This window comes from Mustela nivalis (genome assembly GCF_964662115.1).
Source record: "Mustela nivalis genome assembly, chromosome: 16".
Lineage (NCBI taxonomy): Eukaryota > Metazoa > Chordata > Mammalia > Carnivora > Mustelidae > Mustela > Mustela nivalis.
In genome coordinates this window covers 25314958-25337058 of record NC_139035.1, presented here as the reverse complement: position 1 = coordinate 25337058, position 22101 = coordinate 25314958, and the positions used below count along the sequence as shown (strand labels likewise).

General features: G+C 44.6%; 1 protein-coding gene across 3 annotated transcripts in view; it reads right to left on the bottom strand.

The window, feature by feature from the left end:
* Positions 1-22101, bottom strand: part of ASTN1 (astrotactin 1) — a 317783-nt gene that overhangs the window by 82084 nt on the left and 213598 nt on the right. For all 3 annotated transcript variants that reach the window (XM_082702614.1, XM_082702612.1, XM_082702613.1), the window contains exons 12-14: positions 13553-13719; positions 10432-10626; positions 3574-3701 (exon numbers count right to left, since the gene is read on the bottom strand). In XM_082702614.1, coding sequence (XP_082558740.1) covers positions 3574-3701; positions 10432-10626; positions 13553-13719 — 490 coding nt within the window. The remainder of the gene's footprint in view (positions 1-3573; positions 3702-10431; positions 10627-13552; positions 13720-22101) is intronic.

Sequence of the window (22101 nt, the reverse complement as noted above, 5' to 3'; positions counted from 1 at the left end):
TTGATCTGCCTCCAGATTCTTCTTTTTCTCAACTGAGAAACTCAAAATACAAACAGGCAATGGCCAGACCACATATAAAAATAGAACTCTGACCCATAACCTGTCACAAAAAGCTCAGGAAACCAACCTCCTGTCTATAGGAACCAGCCCAAACAGCTCGTCTGCTGTGTATAAATCAGACTTGGAGAAGTCAGAGCGCTATATCTAACAACCAGTCCAGGAAGCCAAACAAGATGCTCTGGAAAAATCGGCCGAACGTGACCAGGACTTGACCGATAACTGACAGATTTCCTAATTTTTGTTCTTGCTTCCAACTTGGATCCAACCAGAGAAAGGCAAATAGGCACCCCTTAACGTCTACCTAGAATGCCATATTCCTCCATAGTTAGTAGGTTCCACTTACATCCCAACAGCCTCCAATCAGGGCGCACCTGAAGCCCTTCCTTGTTCCCTCTAAAGCTCTCCTACTCCTCTGCCTGCCCTTCGGTCTCAGCCAAAATGCCAGCGATGGTGGCCGATTCCTTTGCTAGAGCCAGCTCTGAAGAAGTAACCTTCACCTGCTGTAATCTGGTTGCTCTTGTCACACCAAAAAGTGTGGTGAAGCTCAGAGTTCTTAACTCTTACTTTGATGCAGAGGGAAGCAGCTAGCAAAATAAAGCACATCAGTATTTTCCTGAATGTACTTCAAACCCATAATTCTGGAAGATGGAAATAGTTATTATGTGTAAAAGGATTCTCTGGTTAAACAGGCTTGGGAATTGCTGGGTCAAGTGAAGTAGAAGGTATTTCTTCACTATACGGCTGCTTGGGACCTGCCTCTCTAGGCTAAGGTGTTGCAGATTGCTGAGAGGTAGATACTGTAGTCTTTGCCAATGTGTTTAAAGAAAGAACCTTTTTATGAGTGGAGCACTGGTTTTTCATGAAAAAATACCATTGGGCTTGTAAATGCTGAGGTTGAAGATTCTGAAGATCACTTTAGCTCTAAAATCTTCTAAGCTTGTAGGTTTATGGGGATTATGACCTATAATGGCACCTAGTGCAACGTACGATATTCTCTCTGTGATTCTCAGGAAAGATACAATTAAAATGTTAATATGGGAGAAATTTGGTCAACCATCTCTCTAATTCTTCTAGTTATTCTGGGCTTTAAAAAAAAAAAAACCAGCACTGAACATTTGGACATCAAATGTTAGACTTGTCTCTCTCAAGGTCATGAAAAATGGAAGTAATCCATCCGACATCCTTCTGTTCCTTTTACCTCCAAGATGCCAGATTAGGAGAGGTCAAAGGGGACTAGGGAGAAAGAAACTTCTGTTATGGATGAGGACCCAGTTTGGATTTGTTTCTTATTTCCAAAGATGTAGATTCAAACGTGGTCTTCTGATGTCTCTTGGATCTAGCCACGTCCTCCTCCAAAAAAGCCTCAGGTAGCAGCCAGAACTGTATGCCCTCCCAGCCTAGCAGCTGAAGTCAATAAAATCTTCTCACCTCGACAGTAATTCTTTTTTTTTGTTTTAAGATTTTATTTATTTATTTATTTGACAGGCAGAGATCACAAGTAGGCAGAGAAGCAGGCAGAGGGAGAGAGGGGGCAGGGGAATGGGTTTCCTGCTGAGCAGAGAGCCCGATGTGGGGCTCGATCCCAGAACCCTGGCATCAAGACCTGAGCTGAAGGCAGAGGCTTTAACCCACTGAGCCACCCAGGGGCCCCTCCCTCCACAGTACATTTTTACATGCAAGGTCTTGGTGGATCTCGAGACAGAAGACACCTGTCTCTCATGTGGAACCTGTCCTATTTGCATGTGTCACCTCACACTTCCCTTTATGTGCATTTTACGCACACACAGGGAGTATTTCTCAGCAATTGATGTGGAACCGAGAAAACCAGATTCTCTAATACTAGAGATGGGAGCTGTAGACATATGTCCAAAGGCTGCGTTTTAATTTTTTCCGTGTAGGGTATGTGTCTGTGTGAGTGTGTCATCTCTCAGACAGCAACTGATTTTGATGTCATTGATTTCTGGTCCAGAATATATTTAAATTGCTTTCTATCTTACTCCCTCTGTTTCTATAGTAAAAACACTAATTGGTCGTTTGAATGTTCATGTTCTTTTTCTTCCTTGATATACTTATTTATTTAACAAATGTGCATCTCATTCTGCATCAGGAACTAGTCTGAGAACTTTACAGATAATAATTTATTTATTCTTTATATTCATCCTATAAGGAAGACAGTTTTATATTCATTTTCACAGGTAAAAACACTGAGACACAGTGAAGGCAGGCAACTTGTCCGAGATCACGTAGCCCGTGAAGAGTAGAGCCCAGCTGTCAGCTTCCAGAGTCCATGTGATTTGCTACACAATATTCCCTCAGACAAACCTACCTCTAATCTGGTTCTGGTCTGAAATAAAGCTTTAAACATAACTTGATATCTTGAAAAGGCTTGCCTCAGCACATTCCATTCTTCAGAAAAGTAAAGAAAAAGGACAGAAAGGTAAAGGATAAGGAAGATATAGAATGAGGGGGGCGCCTGGGTGGCTCAGTGGGTTAAAGCCTCTGCCTTCGGCTCAGGTCATGATCTCAGGGTCCTGGGATCAAGCCCCACATGGGGCTCTCTGCTCAGCAGGGAGCCTGCTTCCCCCCTCTCTCTCTGCCTGCCTCTCTGCCTACTTGTGATCTCTCTCTCTCTCTCTGTATCAAATACATAAATAAAATATTAAAAAAAAGATATAGAATGAGGAAGAGAAAAGTAATGGAGAAATGAGCAAACCAGCAGTGAAATTGAGCTCACATCCAACTTCCTAGCAAATGATGCTGAGTTCCTGGTTGGCTGCCCCTTATGGGCCCACTGGACCCTCTGAAGTGCCTTCTTTAGTCCAGGAGGTGTTGGGGGGGGTGGTGTGAGTGTTCTTCAGAGGCCCAGAAAGGAGGAACAACCCTTAAGGTTCCTGCCTCTTCCAATCAACACGTACCTTAGTTCCATAATGAGCCCAGGAGAAGAATGTCACTGAGCTCAAACAGCATTGAGGAACACTATCTCCAACTTGTGACGAGAGCCATAAATCCCCAAGAAACTGCATTGTCTAAGGTCACACAACTAGAAAACAGCAGAGCCGTGACTCAAAGGAAGGGTCATTTGACAACAAGGCTCTGTCATTTTCTCCTCCCTCACATTGGTCTTTAAGTACCTGCCAGGGAACCCAGTGGCCCCAGTGACAGATATCTAGATGATGGTAGCCATCCACTTCCTCTCTGACACTCTTCCCCCTACTCCCCTCAGACCTCTGAACTTGTACCCCTCTATTATGCCATCTCTTTTCAAAGGATCCCAATAAGACTAGGAGGGAAAGGTATTATTAGACCATTTTGCAGATGATTATACAATAATTTTTTGTAATTTGATTGACAAATAATCCTACTAGAGTGTTTTAGAATTGAGCTTTTATTGTGTGTTAAGGAAATCACTAGCTTCAAAATGAAAACAAGAGAGGTCAAGAGTTTTGATTTGGTGAAACTGGTGGGAACTGCATGGTTTTTACCAGTTGAGTAAAGGACAGGAGATATACTCACCAGTCAGGAACTCAGGGTCAGGGGTGGGCTCTGAGATTTCCTCCAGGCACTGATTCTCCAGGGGGACAGTGGCCACCACAAGACCATCTGGCAGTTGCTGGTCTAAACCTCGAGCAAAGTTGTTTTGTCTGGAAACAGAAGCAGATTTTCATTTCAGGGTGTTAAGTTGAACCCCACTCCTTGGTGGGCAAATCTACACCTCAACCAACAATAAAAAATTCTTCCTGGACCAAAGTTTCCCCTCCCACTGAACCCCACTTGATGGACATGTCTGCAGTAGGACAGGGTGTGAGAGGTAGGGGAGGGCTAGGACAAATGAGAAAGAAACCAGCTGAAAAAGTCTGCTGAGAAGATTGAGAACATTCTTCCCTCCCACCCATCCCAGGCCCTATTCCCTGATCCCCACTCCACAAGAGTAGGCAGATGCAGGCTCATTTCTAGACCACAGAAAAAATTCCTGCTGCCATAAGATTAGTTATAACAACTTGTCACCAGCAAACGAAATCCCAGCCTTAAAGCGGAAATTTCAGTAAAGTCTACTGTCTATAACAGAAACAACAACAGATGTCAAGAACAGGTTTGGAGGGGAGGAGCAAGATGGTGGACGAGCAGGAGACCTAAATATCATCAGGTCCCAGGAGTTTGACTAGATAGTTATCAAACCATTCCGAACACCTACATACTCAACAGGAGATCAAAGAGAAGAAGAGCAGCAATTCTAGGAACAAAAAACCGACCACTTTCTGGAAGGTAGGACGTGTGGAGAAGTGAATCCAAGGCAGTACATGGGAAGGTAGACCATGGGGGAAGGGGCAGCTCCCAGCAAGCAGTAGAGCAGCGGAGGAGAAAACTGGAACGTTTAGAAGTCAGCTCCACTGAGGAACGTTGTTCCAGAGGCTAAACGGGGGATGGAGCCCTCTCGGAGACAGTGTGGTCTCAGGACCACACTGGGTCAAGGAAAGACCAGGGGTGTCTGAGTGTGGCAGAGCTCTCAGGGATCAGAGCGGGGAAACTGGTAGCAGGGATAGAGCCGAGGATGGGGCTCTCAGCTAAGGGTTACCTTAAGCCATAATCCAAGGGACAATCGGGCCACTGTTCTTTGAGGAGGGACCCCACAAGTGGCAGACCCAGGAAAACTCAGTCCTCCTACAGGAGGAGTGGTATGGGAGCAATGCAGGAATCTATGAGGTTTGGATACTCCAAACAGGGCTGTGTGCCAGAGATAGAAATGCTCATTCACAGGGCTGGTGAGCTCGGAGCGTGGCTAGAGGCCAGGGAGAGGGGAGGGACTGAACTCTCCGAGGGCTCAGTAAGGAGTGGGGCCCCTGACCTCTCTGCTCCTCTGGACTGGAGACTGGGAGGCCACCATCTTCATTCCCATCCTCCAGAGCTCTACGGAAAGCATTCAGGGAATAAAAGCTCCTGAGAGTGAACCCAAACAGATTACTCAGCCTGCCACTAGCAAGAGCGGTGTAATCCCGCCTCGGGCAAAAACATCTGAGAATCACTGCAACAGGCCCCTTCCCCAGAAGATCAGCAAGAACAACCAGCCAAGACCAAGTTCACTGATCAATGAAAACTGCAAAACTTAAGAGCTATGGAATACAGCACATAGAATTCATGGCTTTTTTCTCATGATTCTTAAGTCTTTCAAAGTTAAATTTTTTTAATTTAATTTTTTTCTTATTCGATTTTAAAATTTTTTCCTCTTTCCTATTTTAATGTTTTTTTAACTATTTTATCTTATCAATACCTCTATAAAATCCTTTATAAATACCTGTATATTTATAAATAAATGTAAAATATCTTTATAAAATTTATAAAAATCTTTTAAAATGTACATTGTTATAGTCATATTCTGTCCCTTCATTGTATTTAAATTTATTTTTGGTACATATATAGGCTTTCCTTTGTTTAGAATTTGGGGATACAGTTTCTTCTAACAGATCAAAATAAAGCCTAAATCTAGCGCATTTTAGACCCAAAGACACCTCCAGATTTAAAGTGATGGGGTGAAAATAATTTACCATGCTAATGGACATCAAAAGAAAACTGGGATGGCAATCCTTATATCAGACAAATTAGATTTTAAGCCGAAGATTGTAATAAGAGATGAGGAAGGACACTATATCATACTTAAAGGGTCTGTCCAACAAGAAGTTCTAACAATTTTAAATATCTATGTCCCTAACATGGGAGGAGCTAATTATATAAAGCAATTAATAACAAAATCAAAGAAACACATCAACAATAAAGCAATAAAGCAATAACAGTAGGGGACTTTAACACCCTCCTCACTGAAATGGACAGATCATCCAAGCAAAAGATCAACAAGGAAATAAAGGCCTTAAATGACACACTGGACCAGATGAACATCACAGATATATTCAGAACATCCCATCCCAAAGCAACAGAATACACATTCTTCTCTAGTACACGTGGAACATTCTCCAGAAGAGATCATATCCTGGGTCACAAGTCAGGTTTCAACCAGTACCAAAAGATTGGAATCATTCCCTGCATATTTTCAGACCACAAGGCTTTGGAACTAGAACTCAATCACAAGAGGAAAGTTGTAAGGAACTCAAATACATGGAGGCCAAACAGCATCCGACTAAAGAATGAATGGGTCAACCAGGAAATTAAAGAAGGATTGAAAAAATTCATGGAAACAAATGATAATAAAAACACAGCTTTTTAAAATCTTTGGGACACAGCAAAGGCAGTCCTGAGAGGGAAGTATAGAGCAATACAAGCCTTTCTCAAGAAACAAAAAAGGTCTCAAGTATATAACCTAACCTTAACATCTAAAGGAGCTGGAAAAAGAATAGCAAAGAAAACCTAAGCCTAGCTAAAGAAGAGAAATCATAAACATCGGAGCAGAAATCAATGAAATAGAAACCAAAAGAACAAGAGAACAAATCAACGAAACTGGGTTCCTTGAAAGAATAAATAAGACTGATAAACCCCTGGCCAGACTTATCAAAAAGAAGAGAAAGGACCCAAATTAAGAAAATCATGAATGAAAGAGGACAGATCACAACCAACACCAAAGAAATACTATTATAAGAACATATTAGGAGCAACTATACGCCAGCAAATTTGACAATCTGGAAGAAATGGATGCATTTCTAGAGACATATAAACTACGATAAGGGAACCAGAAAGAAATAGAAGACCTGAACAGACCCATAACCAATAAGGAGATTGCAGCAGTCATAAAAAATCTCCCAACAAACAAAAGCCCAGAGCTAGATGGCTTCCCGGGGAATTCCACCCAACATTTAAAGAAGAATTCATACCTATTCTCCTGAAACTGGTCCAAAAAATAAAAGTGGAAGGAAAACTTCCAAACTCATTTTATGAGGCCAGCATGACCTTGACCCCAAAATCAAAGACCCCATCAAAAAGGAGAATTACAGACCAATATCCTTGATGAACACAGATGCAAAAATTCTCACCAAAAAGCTAGCCAATAGGATCCAACAGTACATTAAAAGGATTATTCACCACAACCAAATGGGATTTATTCCTGGGCTGCAAGCTTGGTTTATCATCCCCAAATCAATCAATGTGATACAATACATTAATAAAAGAAAGAACAAGAACCATATGATACTCTCAGTAGATACTGAAAAAGCATTTGACAAACTATAGCATCCTTTCTTGATCAAAACTCTTCACAGGGTAGGGATAGAAGGTACATATCTCAATATCATAAAAATCATCTATGAAAAACCCACAGTGAATATCACTCTCAATGGGGAAAAACTGAGAGTTTTCCCCAAAGTCAGGAACACGGCAGGGATGTCCATTATCACCACAGCTATTCAACATAGTACTAGACATCCCAGCCTCAGCAATCAGACAACAAAAAGAAATTAAAAGCATCTGACTCAGCAAAGAAGAAGTCAAACTCTCACTCTTTGCAGATGATATGATACTTTATGTGGAAAACCCAAAAGACTCCATTCCAAAACTGCTAGTACTCACATAGTAATTCAATAAAGTGTCAGGATATAAAATCAATGTACACAAATCAATTGCATTTCTATACACCAGTAGCAAGACAGAAGAAAGACAAATTAAAGAGTTGATAAAATTACACCCCAAACCATAAGATACCTAGGAATAAGCCTAACCAAAAAGGCAAAAAGTCTGTACTCAGAAAACTATAAAGTACTCATGAGCAAAATTGAGAAAGACATGAAGAAATGGAAAAATATTCCATGCTCATGGATTGGAAGAACAAATATTGTGAAAATGTCTATGCTACCTAAAGCAATCTACACATTTAAAGCAATCCCTATCAAAATACCATTCATTTTTTTTTTCAAAGAAATGGAACAAATAATCCTAAAATTTATATGGAACCAGAAAAGACCCCAAATACCAGAGGAATGTTCAAAAAGAAAACCAAAGTTGACAGCATCACAATTCCAGACTTCAAGCTCTATTACAAAGCTGTCATCCTCAAGACAGTATGGTACTGGCACAAAAACAGACACATAGATCAATGGAACAGAATAGAGAGCTCAGAAATGGACCTTCAACTCTATGGTCAACTATCCTTCAACAAAGCAGGAAAGAATGTCCAATGGAAAAAAGACAGTCTTTTCAACAAATGGTGTTGGGAAACTTGGACAGCCACATGCAGAAGAATGAAACTGGACCATTTTCTTACACTACACCCAAAAATAGACTCAAAATGGATGAAAGACCTCAACATGAGACAGGAATCCATCAAAATCCTTGAGGACAACACAGGCAGCAACCTCTTTGACCTCAGCCGCAGCAACTTCTTTCTAGAAACTTTGCCAAAGGCAAGGGAAGCAAGGGCAAAAAATGAACCACTGGGACTTCATCAAGATCTAAAGCTTTTTTTGTACAGGAAATGAAAGAGGTAACAAAACCAAAAGACAACTGACAGAATGGGAAAAGACATTTGCAAATGACATATCAGATGAAGGGCTAGTATCCAAAACTAAAAAGAGCTTATCAAACCCAACACCCAGAGAACAAATAATCCAGTCAAGAAATGGAAGAGGACATGAACAGACATTTCTGCAAAGAAAACATCCAAATGGCCAAAAGACACATGAAAAAGTGCTCAACATCACATGGGATCAGGGAAATACTAATCAAAACCACAATGAGATACCACCTCACACCAGTCAGAATGGCTAAAATTAACAAGTCAGGAAACAACAGATGTTGGCGAGGATGCAGAGAAATGGGAACCCTCCTATGCTGTTGGTGGGAATGAAAGCTGATCCAGCCACTCTAGAAAACAGCATGAAGGTTCCTCAAAAAGTTAAAAATAGAATTCTGCTATGACCCAGCAATCGCACTACTGGGTATTCACCCTAAAGATACAAAATGTAGTGATCCAAAGGATACATGCACCTGAATGTTCATAGCAACAATGTCCACAATAGCCAAACTATGGAAAGAACCTAGATATCCATCAACAGATGAATGGATAAAGAAGATGTAGTAAATATATACAATGGAATACTATGCAGCTATCAAAAAATGAAATCTTGCCACTTACAACAATGTGGATGGAACTAGAGGGTATTATGCTGAGTGAAATAAGTCAATCAGAGAAAGACAATTATCACATGATCTTTTTGATATGAGGGTTTGAGAGGTAAGGCAGGATGTCATGGGCACAGGGAGGGAAAAATGAAACAAGATGGGATCAGGAGGGAGACAAACCACAGGAAACAAACGTATGGTTGCTGGGGGTGGGGGTGGTGGGAGGAATAGTGTCACTGGGTTATGGACACTGGGGAAGGTATGTGCTATGGTGAGTGCCATGAATTGTGTAAGACTGATGAATCACAGACCTGTACCCCTGGGGCAAATAATACATTATACGTTTAAAAAAAAAAAATAGGAACAGGTTTGAGTAGTTAATATGGGTTTACTCATAGGAGTTCAGGCCTAGCTTGCTATCAATTGCTGGCCTGTATTATGACATCTCTTCCTTCTCCTTTTCCTCTCTGTCATCATTATCTCCTGGAAAGCATGAGTTCTGAGGAAGATGTACTCTAATAGCCTAAGAGGGAATAGGAACAGGGATCAAATGGAGAATTTCCAAGAAATACTCTGAGTCAATGGCTCCGAACATTTTGTTCTCAGGATCCCTTTGTAGTTTTAAAAATAAATGAACCTCCAAGTAGCTATTGTTTGTATGGATTCTATCTGTCCATATTTACCATATTAGAAATTCAATGAGAAATTTTAGAAATACATATTAGTCCATCTAAAAATGTCAATAATCACCCTATTAGATCTGAACTAATTATGAAAAATGATAAGAATGTTTTTAGATTTTTTTGCAATTTTTAAAACTATCTGACTTACTAAAAGATAGCTGAGCTGGATTCTCACCTCTGCATGCAACTTATTGCAAGATATTGTTTGAGTCGATGTGAATGAAGAAAGCCCAGCCTCTCTGTGGTTGGAAAAGGCCGGACCTTGAAAATCCTCCGAAAGGATCTCAGGGATGCCCAGGATCCATGGGCCATACTTGAGGGCTGCTATTCTAGACTGACTCACACCCTGATTTTTCCACTCGGGGCAAAACAGAATCTCTCTCGTGGCTTCCATGGAAAATCTTGCAGTCCCCACCTGGGCAAGAGAGAAATGTATTGAACACTCTGCTGTTCACCCAGAGGAAGCATGGTTCCTGGGTTCTGGAAAGAGAAGAAGCCCATGGGAGAGAACACAACCTGTACTTTTAGGATCCTGTTCACCTTGCTCCAAGCTGCAAAGCTGACTTTAAAGCTCTTCAGGGTAGAAGATCCATCAGTTGCCCTGAGTAACCAGTTCCACAGACACAAAATTCACCTGAATGTTCCTTTCAGCACTTGTCCTGCAGCCACTTCCTTGGAATGGTTGTTGTAACCAAAGAACATCTCCCCAAAGAGGGTCTGGTTCATGGGAACCTCCCTACTTTCTCCACAGTCTCCTCCCTCCGGGCAGGTCTCCGTGATGAGTTGGCAAGAGCGACCATCCACACCGAGCTTGTAATCCTCGATGCACCTAACACGGTAGGAAACTCAAGATAAAAAGTTGTTCCATCAATGAGCTATGCAGTCAACTCAACCCAGCAGATTGGGAAGAAACACCTCTGGTAGAGTGTTGGGTATAGAGATCGTAAGTATCCCAGTTTGATTTTGGCCCCTTTAGAACTCAGCTTCTTAAGCCTGCAAACTGAGTCCCCTTCCATTATGTGACCGTACAGAGCCTCTGATCTTTCCTCTGCAGGTAAGTGCTTTGAGGCCTTGAGGGCTTCCTCCTATAAGTGACTCCTCTCCTAGATAAGTCAGGGTAAGAGTCACTGGAGGTAAGCTTCTAAGTGAGTTCCCACATTAAAATCTGAGATATCCTAGAACCTTTCTCCAGGACCATCTATGCATTTGTTTTGAGGGTAATTAGGCAGTAAGAGGAATGACACTGTGCTTAAGAAATTAATAACCTTCTAATCCTGTCCTATGACAAGTGAACTACGAAATTAGAAAGATTGATCATCTTCTGCGTTCTGTTTGAGTATATCCAAGAACAAGATCTTCCCATTTTAACTCCCCCTCCATTCAGAATAGCCTTCCTGAACTAAACCGACACAAGGGCACGCTGTGTGAACACCTCCTTGGCGTCCCTCCCCATTATGCATGTACAGTTACTCTAATGGAAGAGCAATGCTGATGTTGGTAAACATGGCTCGATGACCCGTAAGTCATTAATTGGACCTTATCTGTAGTTATATTGAGAAGAATATAATTTGTTAGTTCAAGAACTACTTTGAGAAACCTGTCATTTAAAAAGCATATTAATTTCATGTGGGTCTCTCCTTAAACTATACCAGATTTAGAATTTATAGATACTTGTGACATTAAAACACATCGTTTATTACTATCCACGGTAATTGTTGTAACAAGATAAAGACCTCTCTTCTATAAGAAGGAACAAATAAATAATCATAGTGTAAAGTGGTGAGAAGCAGTGATGTTGCCCTTTACTGGGGGACCTCGGGTCAGCTGATGAAACTTGCTGAGTTTCAGTTTCCACATCTGTAAAAGGTGGCGGGGGGGCTGCTTTGCAGAGTTGTTGAGAAGCTCCCGTGAGACCATGAACTTAGGGAACTCACAGCGTTCCCCGCAAACAGCAAATACTCATCGAATCCTATTGTCATTACCAGCAGAGGGACAAATGAGGTGCATGTTCCCGAAACTTCAACTATTTGTATTCCCCATTAACCAGTTACATATTTGTGTTAACAGGCGTGACTAGAACTCTTGAATTTATAAGTGCAAGTGCTTTCGGCTTTACATAAAATCGGGAGGGAACTCTTTTGGCAGGCTATCTACAGTGGCTTGGAGGGTGCTAAATTCCCACTCATACTGAATTCCAACTGAAATAAGAAAGAAAGTCCAGTGAGGAACCTACCTAATGTGTGCAGACCACAGATGTCATGTGAGACCCACAAAGGACTCTGTGACACCAGCCTCAGTCTGGAAGGAGAGAGTGAAGTGGCTCCTTCCTGGAGCCAAACTTACTGTTTCTGGAAAGAGCTGTGAAGCTGGCTGATTCCCTCTCAGTCCCTCCTGAGCGTCCTGACCGCACCCCCCTTCCACACTGCCCACACCCATCTTCTTCTTGCTCTTCCTGCACGTGTCCCACTGTAAACTCCTTTGAGGGCAGAGGACAGGCTCGTATCCTGCGGTCTCTCCTGTATCTAACACCCAACTCGATTCTCTGCACAGACCAGGTGCTCAGATGTATGTTAAAGAAAGAATTTAGGAATTTATCTCTATTAATTGAAGTGAGTCAACCATGGTAACATCACAGAGATGTTCAAATTTAGATCAAGCTTTCATTAATGGACTGGGATCTTATAAGAAACTGAAGGTAAAAACTGCCAACTGAAAAGAAATAAAATACCATGAGATACAGTAAAATAACATTACCCCTCCACTCAATTTTCTTGTCATGATTATTGGGTAGGCACTGGATTTTAGCGACAGAGCTAAAGTAGCAGAACTGTATTATTATAAACATGGATTTTCATTGCAAGCCTCTTAGAGTAGGAGATCCTTGAGGGCGAGAACTGCACGTCATTGATCTGTGCTGCCCAGGGGCTGAAATGGTGTAGAGCATAAAGTGTGTGCCTTCCCTGAGAGGCAGGAAGACAGAGTGGGGGAACGGAGGCACGGAAGGAGTGGGAGAGAGCAGAAGGAAAGGGGAGGGAAGGACAGACGAGCAAACTATGAGAGTATAAGGATGAGCCAAACTGCTATTTACTTTGTAAATATAACATGAAATGGTCTTTAAATAGAATTCCAGTCAGAGGTATAAATTTAAATTTTGAGGGACTCACAGATTTTTTTTTTTTTTAAATTTTGAGGGACTCACAGATTTTTTTTAAAAAACCAGAGAGTGCCTGAATTCTAATCCTAATCTTTCCACTTACCAGCTCCCAGTCTTGAGGGAGCTACTTAATCCCCCTGTAGAGGAACTGCACCGAAGAATTAGCATGTCTGTGGGAGGGTGCTCCTCAAGGCTCAGGGGTAGAATTCAATGATGTTTCCACTCCTCCAAAGATTTCCCCCTCCCCTTCCTTAATAATTAATTAGTTTTTATACAATCCTTCTGTGAGTCTTTGCACCACGGAATCCTGTCATCACAAGACAAAATAATATAGTTCCACAGAACAGCCTGGAAAGTTCTGGTGTATGCAGGCAATGACTGTGGTCAAGTTCCTCCCCCACAGGGATGGGGCTAGCCTTTCCCTGTAGGTCCCCCCAACTCTGATTTTAAAAGTGGGGCTCTTCCAGCCCCACAGGATCTTTCCTCAGAGCCTCAGGGTTGGCTTAGGATGACTGGTTCTTTTAGATTTCCTCTTGTGGTTTTAACACTGAATGTTCATCATCCCAGAAAGCTGGTTGGCCTCATGGGCAGCTCAACTCACCCACAGAACATGAGGATGTTGTACAAGGTGGGGTCATCCGGGAAGGGCGCCATCTGCTGGAGACACAGCTGCTCACAGCCGCCATTGAAGCCATCTGAGCAGTCCACCCCAATGTGGCGGTCATAGCAGCCAGAGCTGTCCTTCATGGGGCTCAGTCCGGACGGGCACTGGCACAATCAAAAAGCATCCACGCAGGGAGGTGAATCAAGGGACTGGGTTCTCGGGGAACCGTAACCACTGACACCTATTTTTAGCACTCAGCCTTGAAACCATTAACATTGACTACTAATGCACAAATTTCCCAGTATGCTGGACTCCCTTGAAAAGTGACCTTTTTGACATCTCGCTTCTCTCGGGGCACAGAGCACATGCATTTGCATTAAAGCCACTGCCTCCAAACAGGCTGGAAGGGAAAGTCACAGCAAGACAGAGGGAGGTGTGCTGGCTTCCCAATTGGGTGGAGGTGGTGGGCCAGAATTGAATAGCATGAACAGAGACTTCTTTGGAGTAGGGGGAGGGAGTGTTGCTGTTTGCACTTAATATTAATAGGACTTTTCTTTTAACCTCAAACACGTTGCCAACACTGGTACTAGATAGCCAACAGGGTTCGGGAATGGACAGAGCCAGGGCTTCCAGCTAGAAGGAGGAAGACTTCCTCTATGACCTGAGGTGGGGGTTTGCCTGCTTTCCTGGTAGAAGTGGCCATACTCATGGCCTCCCCATACTCATGACCTCGAGGACTCCCCACGGAAGATGCAAGATAAAGGCATCTGCTAAATGAGCATCCATGGGTGCTGTGTTTGGGTTTGGGTTTATCCCAGTGTCCTGGACACTCTTATTGTGAAAGGATTTGTTTCTCTGCATTGCTATGTCCTCAGTAAACTACCCAGGAGTGCCAGCAAGGATGATCCAGGAAGAGATGTCAGAAAAGAATCCAGGGAAGACAAAGGGACTTGGTGAACGGGGGAACCACTCCTACAGCCCCATCCTGCCCTGCATCGAACTCATCCATCCTACTCCTTCAGCCTTTGCAACATCCCTTACAGTACGGGGTATGCTCAGCCCCAAGTGATATAAAGCAACAGTGGCCCCAGAAAACATAACTTTGTGGGAGTCCCCTGCTGATCACAACAGGACCACACCCAAAACCTGGCAGGCTGGCTGTGTCCCATCACTAGCTTACATCACGATCAACCTCTCACGTGACAGCCACTGTTCACTGAGCACTGTTCACTGAGCACTTAGTAGGAGCTGGGCATCACGCGAACAGCACCCTGTATTAGCCTCATTTAATAACTGTGGGAACCACTAACGCTGCCAATTACTGCATGAATTCACTGCACTGGAGTCCCACCAAGTCAGTCATAGGATATTCTTTGCCTTCTTGATTCTTCTGTCTGGTCAGTGGACCCTTACATCTGTGCTACCACGGGTCCTTCTACACAGGCTGTAAGAGGGCTAGTGACTTGCCCAGCATCAAGCAGCTAGTATGGGGCAGAGCTGGGGGTCTGTCTAGGTCTGACGTGCTTTTAATGACTATGCTCTATCCACACACTGTCAGCTAATTAACTCCCCCTACCCAAACCAAAACCAAACCAAAAACAACATTCATGACTTGGTGGAACTGGGTGTCCCTCCCCCTCTTCTCCCCCCTCTCCTCCTTCCCCCCCTCCCCCACTCCACAGCCTGGCTGTTTCTCCCAACTGCCAAGCGTCTTGACTCCAGTAGCCTGGAGCTGCCACAGGTGTGCCCCAGAAAAGCTACCTCCCCTCCCCCCAAGATCACAGCAGGATGTGCACTGCTTGATGACACTAATTCTGCAATTTCCCAAACAAATGGCCCCTCTGTGGGCCCGCCAGCCTCCCAGGCTGCTCTGTCCCCTTCCTCTGCAGGAAGCCAGCTGGAAGGCTGGAAGGTGAGGGCATATAAAGGCACTTCCAAGGGCTGCCCCCTGCGGTGCAAACCCAGATGTTCCAGATGATGATAAACAAGCAAATGAGGTGGCGGAGGCTGGCCCCCCACGTTTTGTTACCGCCCCCACCCATCCACTTCCTTGGCCATCCAGCTGGTCAGCCAGATGTGCTACCAGAAGGGAGCTGGCTTCACCACTGTGCGGCTGCCCAGGCACAGAAGTGGAAGTTTGATTGGAATTAAATGGGCTGCCCTGGTTGCCACGAGTTGTTTTTCTTTCTTCCCTTCTATAAAGCTTGAGAAAAGCCATCAAAGTAGAGACAACGCCAGTCCTCCTACCTCATGTGGTTTCAACCCTGGCCTTGGCCAGCGTCCCAGCAGGGGCGCCCATCTTTCTAGCCACCTGCTTTTTTCCCACAATGCTCCATCAAGCATGACTTCTGACAAAGACTTCACCAAATAAAACCCAAGCGGGCTTTGTTCCTGAATTCCAAAGCTTGGCATAGCTGCCTCTTGCCTGGCTCTGATGTGTAGATGCCCACTGCTATGCCAAATTGGACTACCTGGCATTTACACTCTCTTAAGAGATCTGGGAAGAAAAGGGTTAGCGGCCTTGCCCAAGACACTTTATTGACTGATTGGTTGATTGATTGGGTGGTTGTTCTTACAAGCAAAGCTAGAATCATTATAACCACTGTCAGGAACAAAGCCATTCTATGTGCGGGACAATCTATGTGTGTTATTGTCCCTGGCAAAGGTACAGATGGACTTTTTCACCTCATTTTACAGAGGAATAAACTTAGATTAAGTAATAACTGGTTTAAGGTCACAGAGGTGGGAAATGGCAGAATCTGATTTCAGACCTAGATCTCTTGGACCCCAAAACTCATGTCTGTCCCTCCTCCTCTGCTTTGCTGCTTCTCAAATGTGAGAAAAGGTGAATTCACTGGAATCCTTAAAGAAATAGAGTCCATTCAACACGCCAACAGGTAAAGCAATCCTGTAGACTGGTTGTTTGATTGTTTTGAGCAGCTCCAAGTACATTCTGGGATCAATTATGGATTTGTAGGTTAGCCTAATATTCTCGATTTCTCTTTCTTTCTTTCTGTGTCTCTCTCACTCCCCCATGTCTCTCCCTCTCTCTCCCTCTCTCTCTTTCTCTCTCTCACGCGCACACACGCACACACGCACACACACGCACACATACACACACAATATTAGGAGTGCATATATTTATAAGGCAAAAACACTCTAAATGTCCAGAGTGATGACCCTGAAGACAAGATCCTTAATCACTAAAAAAGACAAATTATCTTCACTGCACTATAACTTACTTGGTCTGCAGTTCAGAGAAAAATATTTTTGAAAGATTTCCAGGAAAAAGAAGGCTGAAACCGAAAAATAGTTTTCTTCTCAACCCTGGTTCAACTAGTACACCCATTCTCCAAGAGGTCTGATCAGTCAAGCTTCCCACAGTGTAGGTTTGTTTTTGTTTTCGCCTACATGTTCCTTGTACTGTTGTGTTCACATTCTGGCCTCCTCAAAACCTGAATCTAAATACAAAGAAAACCACAGGCTCCAAACCATGCCTTCTTCTTAGAAGTATTTGCAGCCAGAGACCAGTTGTCAGGAGAGAAATCCTATCTCCAGGAGGAGCTGGCATTTTCTCTTTGCAAATGTTGGCCATTCTCATCTCCTGGCTTGTGGATAATCTCTTTACTTGTTCCTTAAAAGAGAACGGTTTGCTCAAGATTGAGCCCCAAGGTCATACATTAACCCCTCTTCGAATAGGTTACATTTCACAGTCCCAGAGCCTTTATAAACTACAGGCTTAAAAAGAACACTCCACTTATGGCAACAACCCTCCCCCATCAGGAAGGTCTAATAAATGAGCTCATATTTTACTGACCCCTAAAATACACAAGGTTAATCATCTTTCATGAGATGCTCATGGCTTCTTGACTTATTACTGGGCTAAGGCATCATTGGCTAATGAGATTAAAATAATTTCCCCCCATTCAACTCCTTTTCTTCACTGTCTCACCCTTCTTTTGCTACCAATGATTTTGGGTTGATTGATTACTTGGGAGTCTAGTCAAATCTCACTAAGCCTGAGACACACACCCTTCTGTTCTAGATTACAAGGTGGACACCCTATTGGCAGATGAATATGAGTAATGGACAATGAGCATGTTTGGGGTTCCTGGAAGAAGACGGACACCTTCCTGCAGCTGAGCCAGACTTGCCTCACCAGGATGATTCGTTAAGACAGTCAACCACAACACTTACACAAAACAAGCTCCCTTTCACTACATGGTGATATCCCTGCTACAAATAATGACTTCCCTGACTTTCTGATGGGCTCTGACACACAAGCTTCCCAAGGGGAAAGTTTGATTAAATTAAATTTATGTTTCAGTTTCCTGCCCCCATTTCTCTGAATGCCTCTGAGGCATATGCTTCTGCTTACTGGCCTACAGAGAGAAAGAGATACGGTCTTCTCTAACAGTCTCTGCACATATGCGCTCCAGTAGGGGTGAAATGACACATTTCATGGGAAACCGTTGTGGACAGCATGTGGACAGAAGGGCAGCAGGGTCACTGGGTAATTCAAAGCTCATTAGAGCGTAATGCTCTGGCAGGAAAGGTCACGTGTTCATTACATGAGAAAGCGGGACAGCCAACCTCTTGCCTTCCAAGGCCACGGTCTGCTCACCTAAGCGCACACAGAGAGCGCACAAAGCAGAGGCAACTTTTGGCCACTTTCAGGATGAGTGTGAAGACAAGGAAGGAGCAACAGAGCATGGGCTTTCCATTATTTGATAGCATTGGAAATAACTTTTGAACTTTCTAAGTTTTAACTTAAACCTCAACAGGTATAGGCTTAATGAGAAGGAGGGTGTCCTGGTTCAAGCTGGGAGTGGGGACTAGCGTCCTGCCTACCAATCTGTTCCAACCCCTCTGCCATCTCCCACTTGTGGTCCCCAAGGATGTCAGCAGTATGACCTCGGGAGCCCATGAACATGTCACCTTACATGACAGAAGGGGCTTGGCAAGTCAGGTTGAGATGGCGAGATTATCCTGGATTTTCCAGGGGGACCCAACGTCATTACAAGAGTCCTTAAAAGTGGATGAGGGGAGTAGAAGATCAGAGAGCATACACCACAGAAGAATGGCCAGAAAAATGCAATGGAGCTGGCTTTAAAGATGCCAGGTTACCATGAGCCAAAACCTGAGGGCAGACTCTAGAAGCTAGAAAAGACAAGGCAATGGATTCTTCCCTGGAGCCTCCGGAAAGGAATAATGCCCCCCCACCCCCACCTCTACCCCAACACGTGATTTTAGCCCAGTGAGACCCGTGTTGGAGTCTCACCCACAGAGCTTTAAGGTAATACATGAGCATTGTCCGAAGCCATGAAAAACCCATGGTCATTTGTTACAGCAGCAACAGGACACTAACACGGAAACTCTGCAGGACCATAGGGAACTTCACAGAATGCAGAACTCCTGCTTTTGCGCTCTCCAGGGAGGGCCTCCTACTCCCATCCTGGCACAGTAAGGACAATGGGTAGAAGCAAGACCCAAGTTAGCAGCCGTGGGCGGCTGACCTCTGCCCTGCAAACCCCCCCCCCCAAATTTTCAACAATCCCTGCTCTGAGAAAGTGATCTGCTTTGGGACAGAGTGACGGTGGCTTCTACAGGTCTGTGCCTTTCACGGGCATTTGTTTCCTGTCCTCAGAGACAACATAAACAATAGGGCAATTAACTGGGTAGCAATTAACCCTGTGGGAGTCCATGCATAACTGAGAAACGTGTCTTGCCTTCCTAGAAAGAATGAAGATTGAGCGGCCAGGGCTCACCACCTATCTGGCTGGCGTCCAATCCAGAAAACACACAGGTGCTTCCTCTTGTCCCACACCTCTGCTGCTTTCCCAGGTTCCTTAAAGGCCAGGGGGTTCTGAGTTCGCATTTCTTTCTCCTTTAATGAAAATACACCTTTCCTGAGAAGGTTTTCAGTTCAGCACCCAGAGAAATAACTGAAGATCAGGGTTTCCACCGTAGCCCAATTTTCCCAGACACCAGTTTGGTGCCAGGTCCTTGGCTGTCCCTGGTCCACCTCCAGAGGACCTGGGACTGCTGCTGTGCTAATGCAGCAGGGCTCTGGGACTGTCCTGTCCCGCTTAGCTCAGCGTGAGGCACCCGATCTGCTTCTCAAGATGACCCCAAGGGTGAGGACGTAGCACATCAGCTCTCCACTATCAGTCCTCCTGTCTCAGGAATCACAGGCTTTATGGTCAAGGAGAAAGAATCAGCTGAATGGTCCCCTCCTTCCTCCAGCCGCCACTGTGGACCAGTGACCTCACAGTGTTATGCTAACCCCAAGCACCGGTCTAGCTGGGTGACGTTCTGCAGCGGCTCCAATTCTAAAACACAGCGGCTTTATTGCAAATGCATATTCATAGGAACTATTCCTGCTCGCTCTGTCTCACAGATTACAGCGCTAAAAGTACAAAAATATGCCAGCAAGGCGACATGCCAAGGAAAAGGGGCTAGGATCACCGACAGAAGGCACTTGACAGGCTACCCTCCGGGGCTTTGGAATGGCATAGGGAGGAGGGAGGACACAGAGAGCCTTTGAAGGCGTGAGCATGTTCAAATTCATCCAGGACCGGTCGGGATGCGGGGGCGGCATCCACGCATGTGCACACGCAGTGTTTCAGTACTCGGAATGACCCGAGAGAGTAGCGAGGAATGAAAGGTTGATATCTGAATGAAGAGATGCAGGATGAACAGGAGGGGTAAAATGTGTCTCAGCTGGAGGCTCCATTAGCCAGTGAAATTGTCTCCTGAGGGACGCGGTCGGGAAGCTACTTGTTTAAGACATCTGAAAGTGGACCGGCCAAAGGGAGGGGAGCGCTGTGGGACCTCACCTTACCTCCTGGCTGCTTCGGGAAGACAGAACCTACAGAATCTTTTTCTTTGTCCTTTCCTGATGGTCCTCTGTTCTGTTTCCCTTCCTTTGATGGACCAGCCAGGTCTCCGCCTACCTGCCCCTCCGCACTCTGTCTATTCTTTCCTTCACTTTCCTTCCTTCCTCAGATAAATCAAGCTCCTGTCGGCAGCAGCCTCTGGGGAGGCTGAGAGAGTCCTCCCCGCCCCAGACCCCAGGCACTCATCCATCTTTGATGGAGCACAGCTCCAGGGACGGAGCAGGTGCTCAGAGACCGGGAAGGGGGTGTGTGAAAGACAAACTGGCCCAGCCTCCTCACAGCTTGCCTTGCTCGGGGTCCCCGTACCAGAGCACAGCTGTCACACCGGGAAACGGGAGGAGGCTCATGGCCCTTCCCCCAGAAACACTGCAGAACCACGCGTCTCAATGAACCACCTCCTTTATGCCCACTTGATGTCTGGGTTTGCTGCCTTCCTTCTTTGTCCTCGCCTCTCTGTGAGGACTGCATCATTCTGCCCTTAAAAGAAGGGAGGGCTGGTGACAGACCACGGTGTTGAGGGACACAAAACTTGCCAACAGAAAGGCACGGGCAGCTGATGACGTCATCTGCTCCTGTCTCCCTTAACCTGAGGGGTTTGGTCACTCCTCATCCATGGTGCAGGAGCGACCTTAGCATACTCTCAACTAATTGGCCGTCCTAGGTCCTAGCATCACATAGCTTACACGAAGCCGAAGTTCCCATAGCTGATAACAAAGTAGAAAACCACCTTCGGCAAGTCAGAGTTCATGGACAGGGTCTCAAAGGAGACATATTTTTATTTTTCTCCTCCATTCCTGGCGTACCTTCCTTCTCCATCATTCTGGCCTTAGGTAGGTTTCTCCCCCAAATCTCCTACTACAGTGACTCGACCCAAAGGTAGAATTCCCTGTTGCAGGCAATACAGTCGAATTCCTATCAGAGTCCGTGTCATACTACTCAGCAGTTAATTACTTCTTGAATTGTTCGGGGGCATGCCTCACCAATGAGACTGCAACGCTGGAAACAAAGAATCCTGTTATATAATTCATAAAATCTCCCTAGGATAGTGACAGGACATGCAATAGGTGCTCCAAAAATATTTCTTGATTAACTGACTGGTGATTAACTTCTCATCTCTGTTAAGAAAAAATTCATATTTGTTTATTTATTTATTACGATTTTATTTATTTACTGGGGGCGGGGGAGCATGCCCAAAAGTAGGGGGAGGGGCGGGGAGGGAGAAGCAGACTCCTAGCTGAGCAGGGAGCCAGACCAGGGGCTCGATCCCAGGACCCCGAGATCATGACCTGAGCCGAAGGCAGAGGCTTAACCAACTGAGCCACCTGGGGCCCCTTATTTTCTATCTATCTATCTATCTATCTACCTATTTATTTTAGGGAGGGAGGTGGGGAGAGGGGCAGAGGAGGAGAGAGAGGGAGAGAGAGAGAGAGAGAATCTTCAACAGGCTCCATGCCCAGTGCAGAGGGCTGATCACAACCCTGAGATCATGCCCTGAGCCGATAACAAGTCAGCCACTTAACCGACTGAGCCACCCAGGAGCCCTGAAAAAATTTGTAATTTAGATTAGACAGTAGTGACAACCAGAGAGGGATCATTTTTTTACTTTCTCTCTCTCTTTCTAGAGATTTTATTTTTAAATAACCTCTA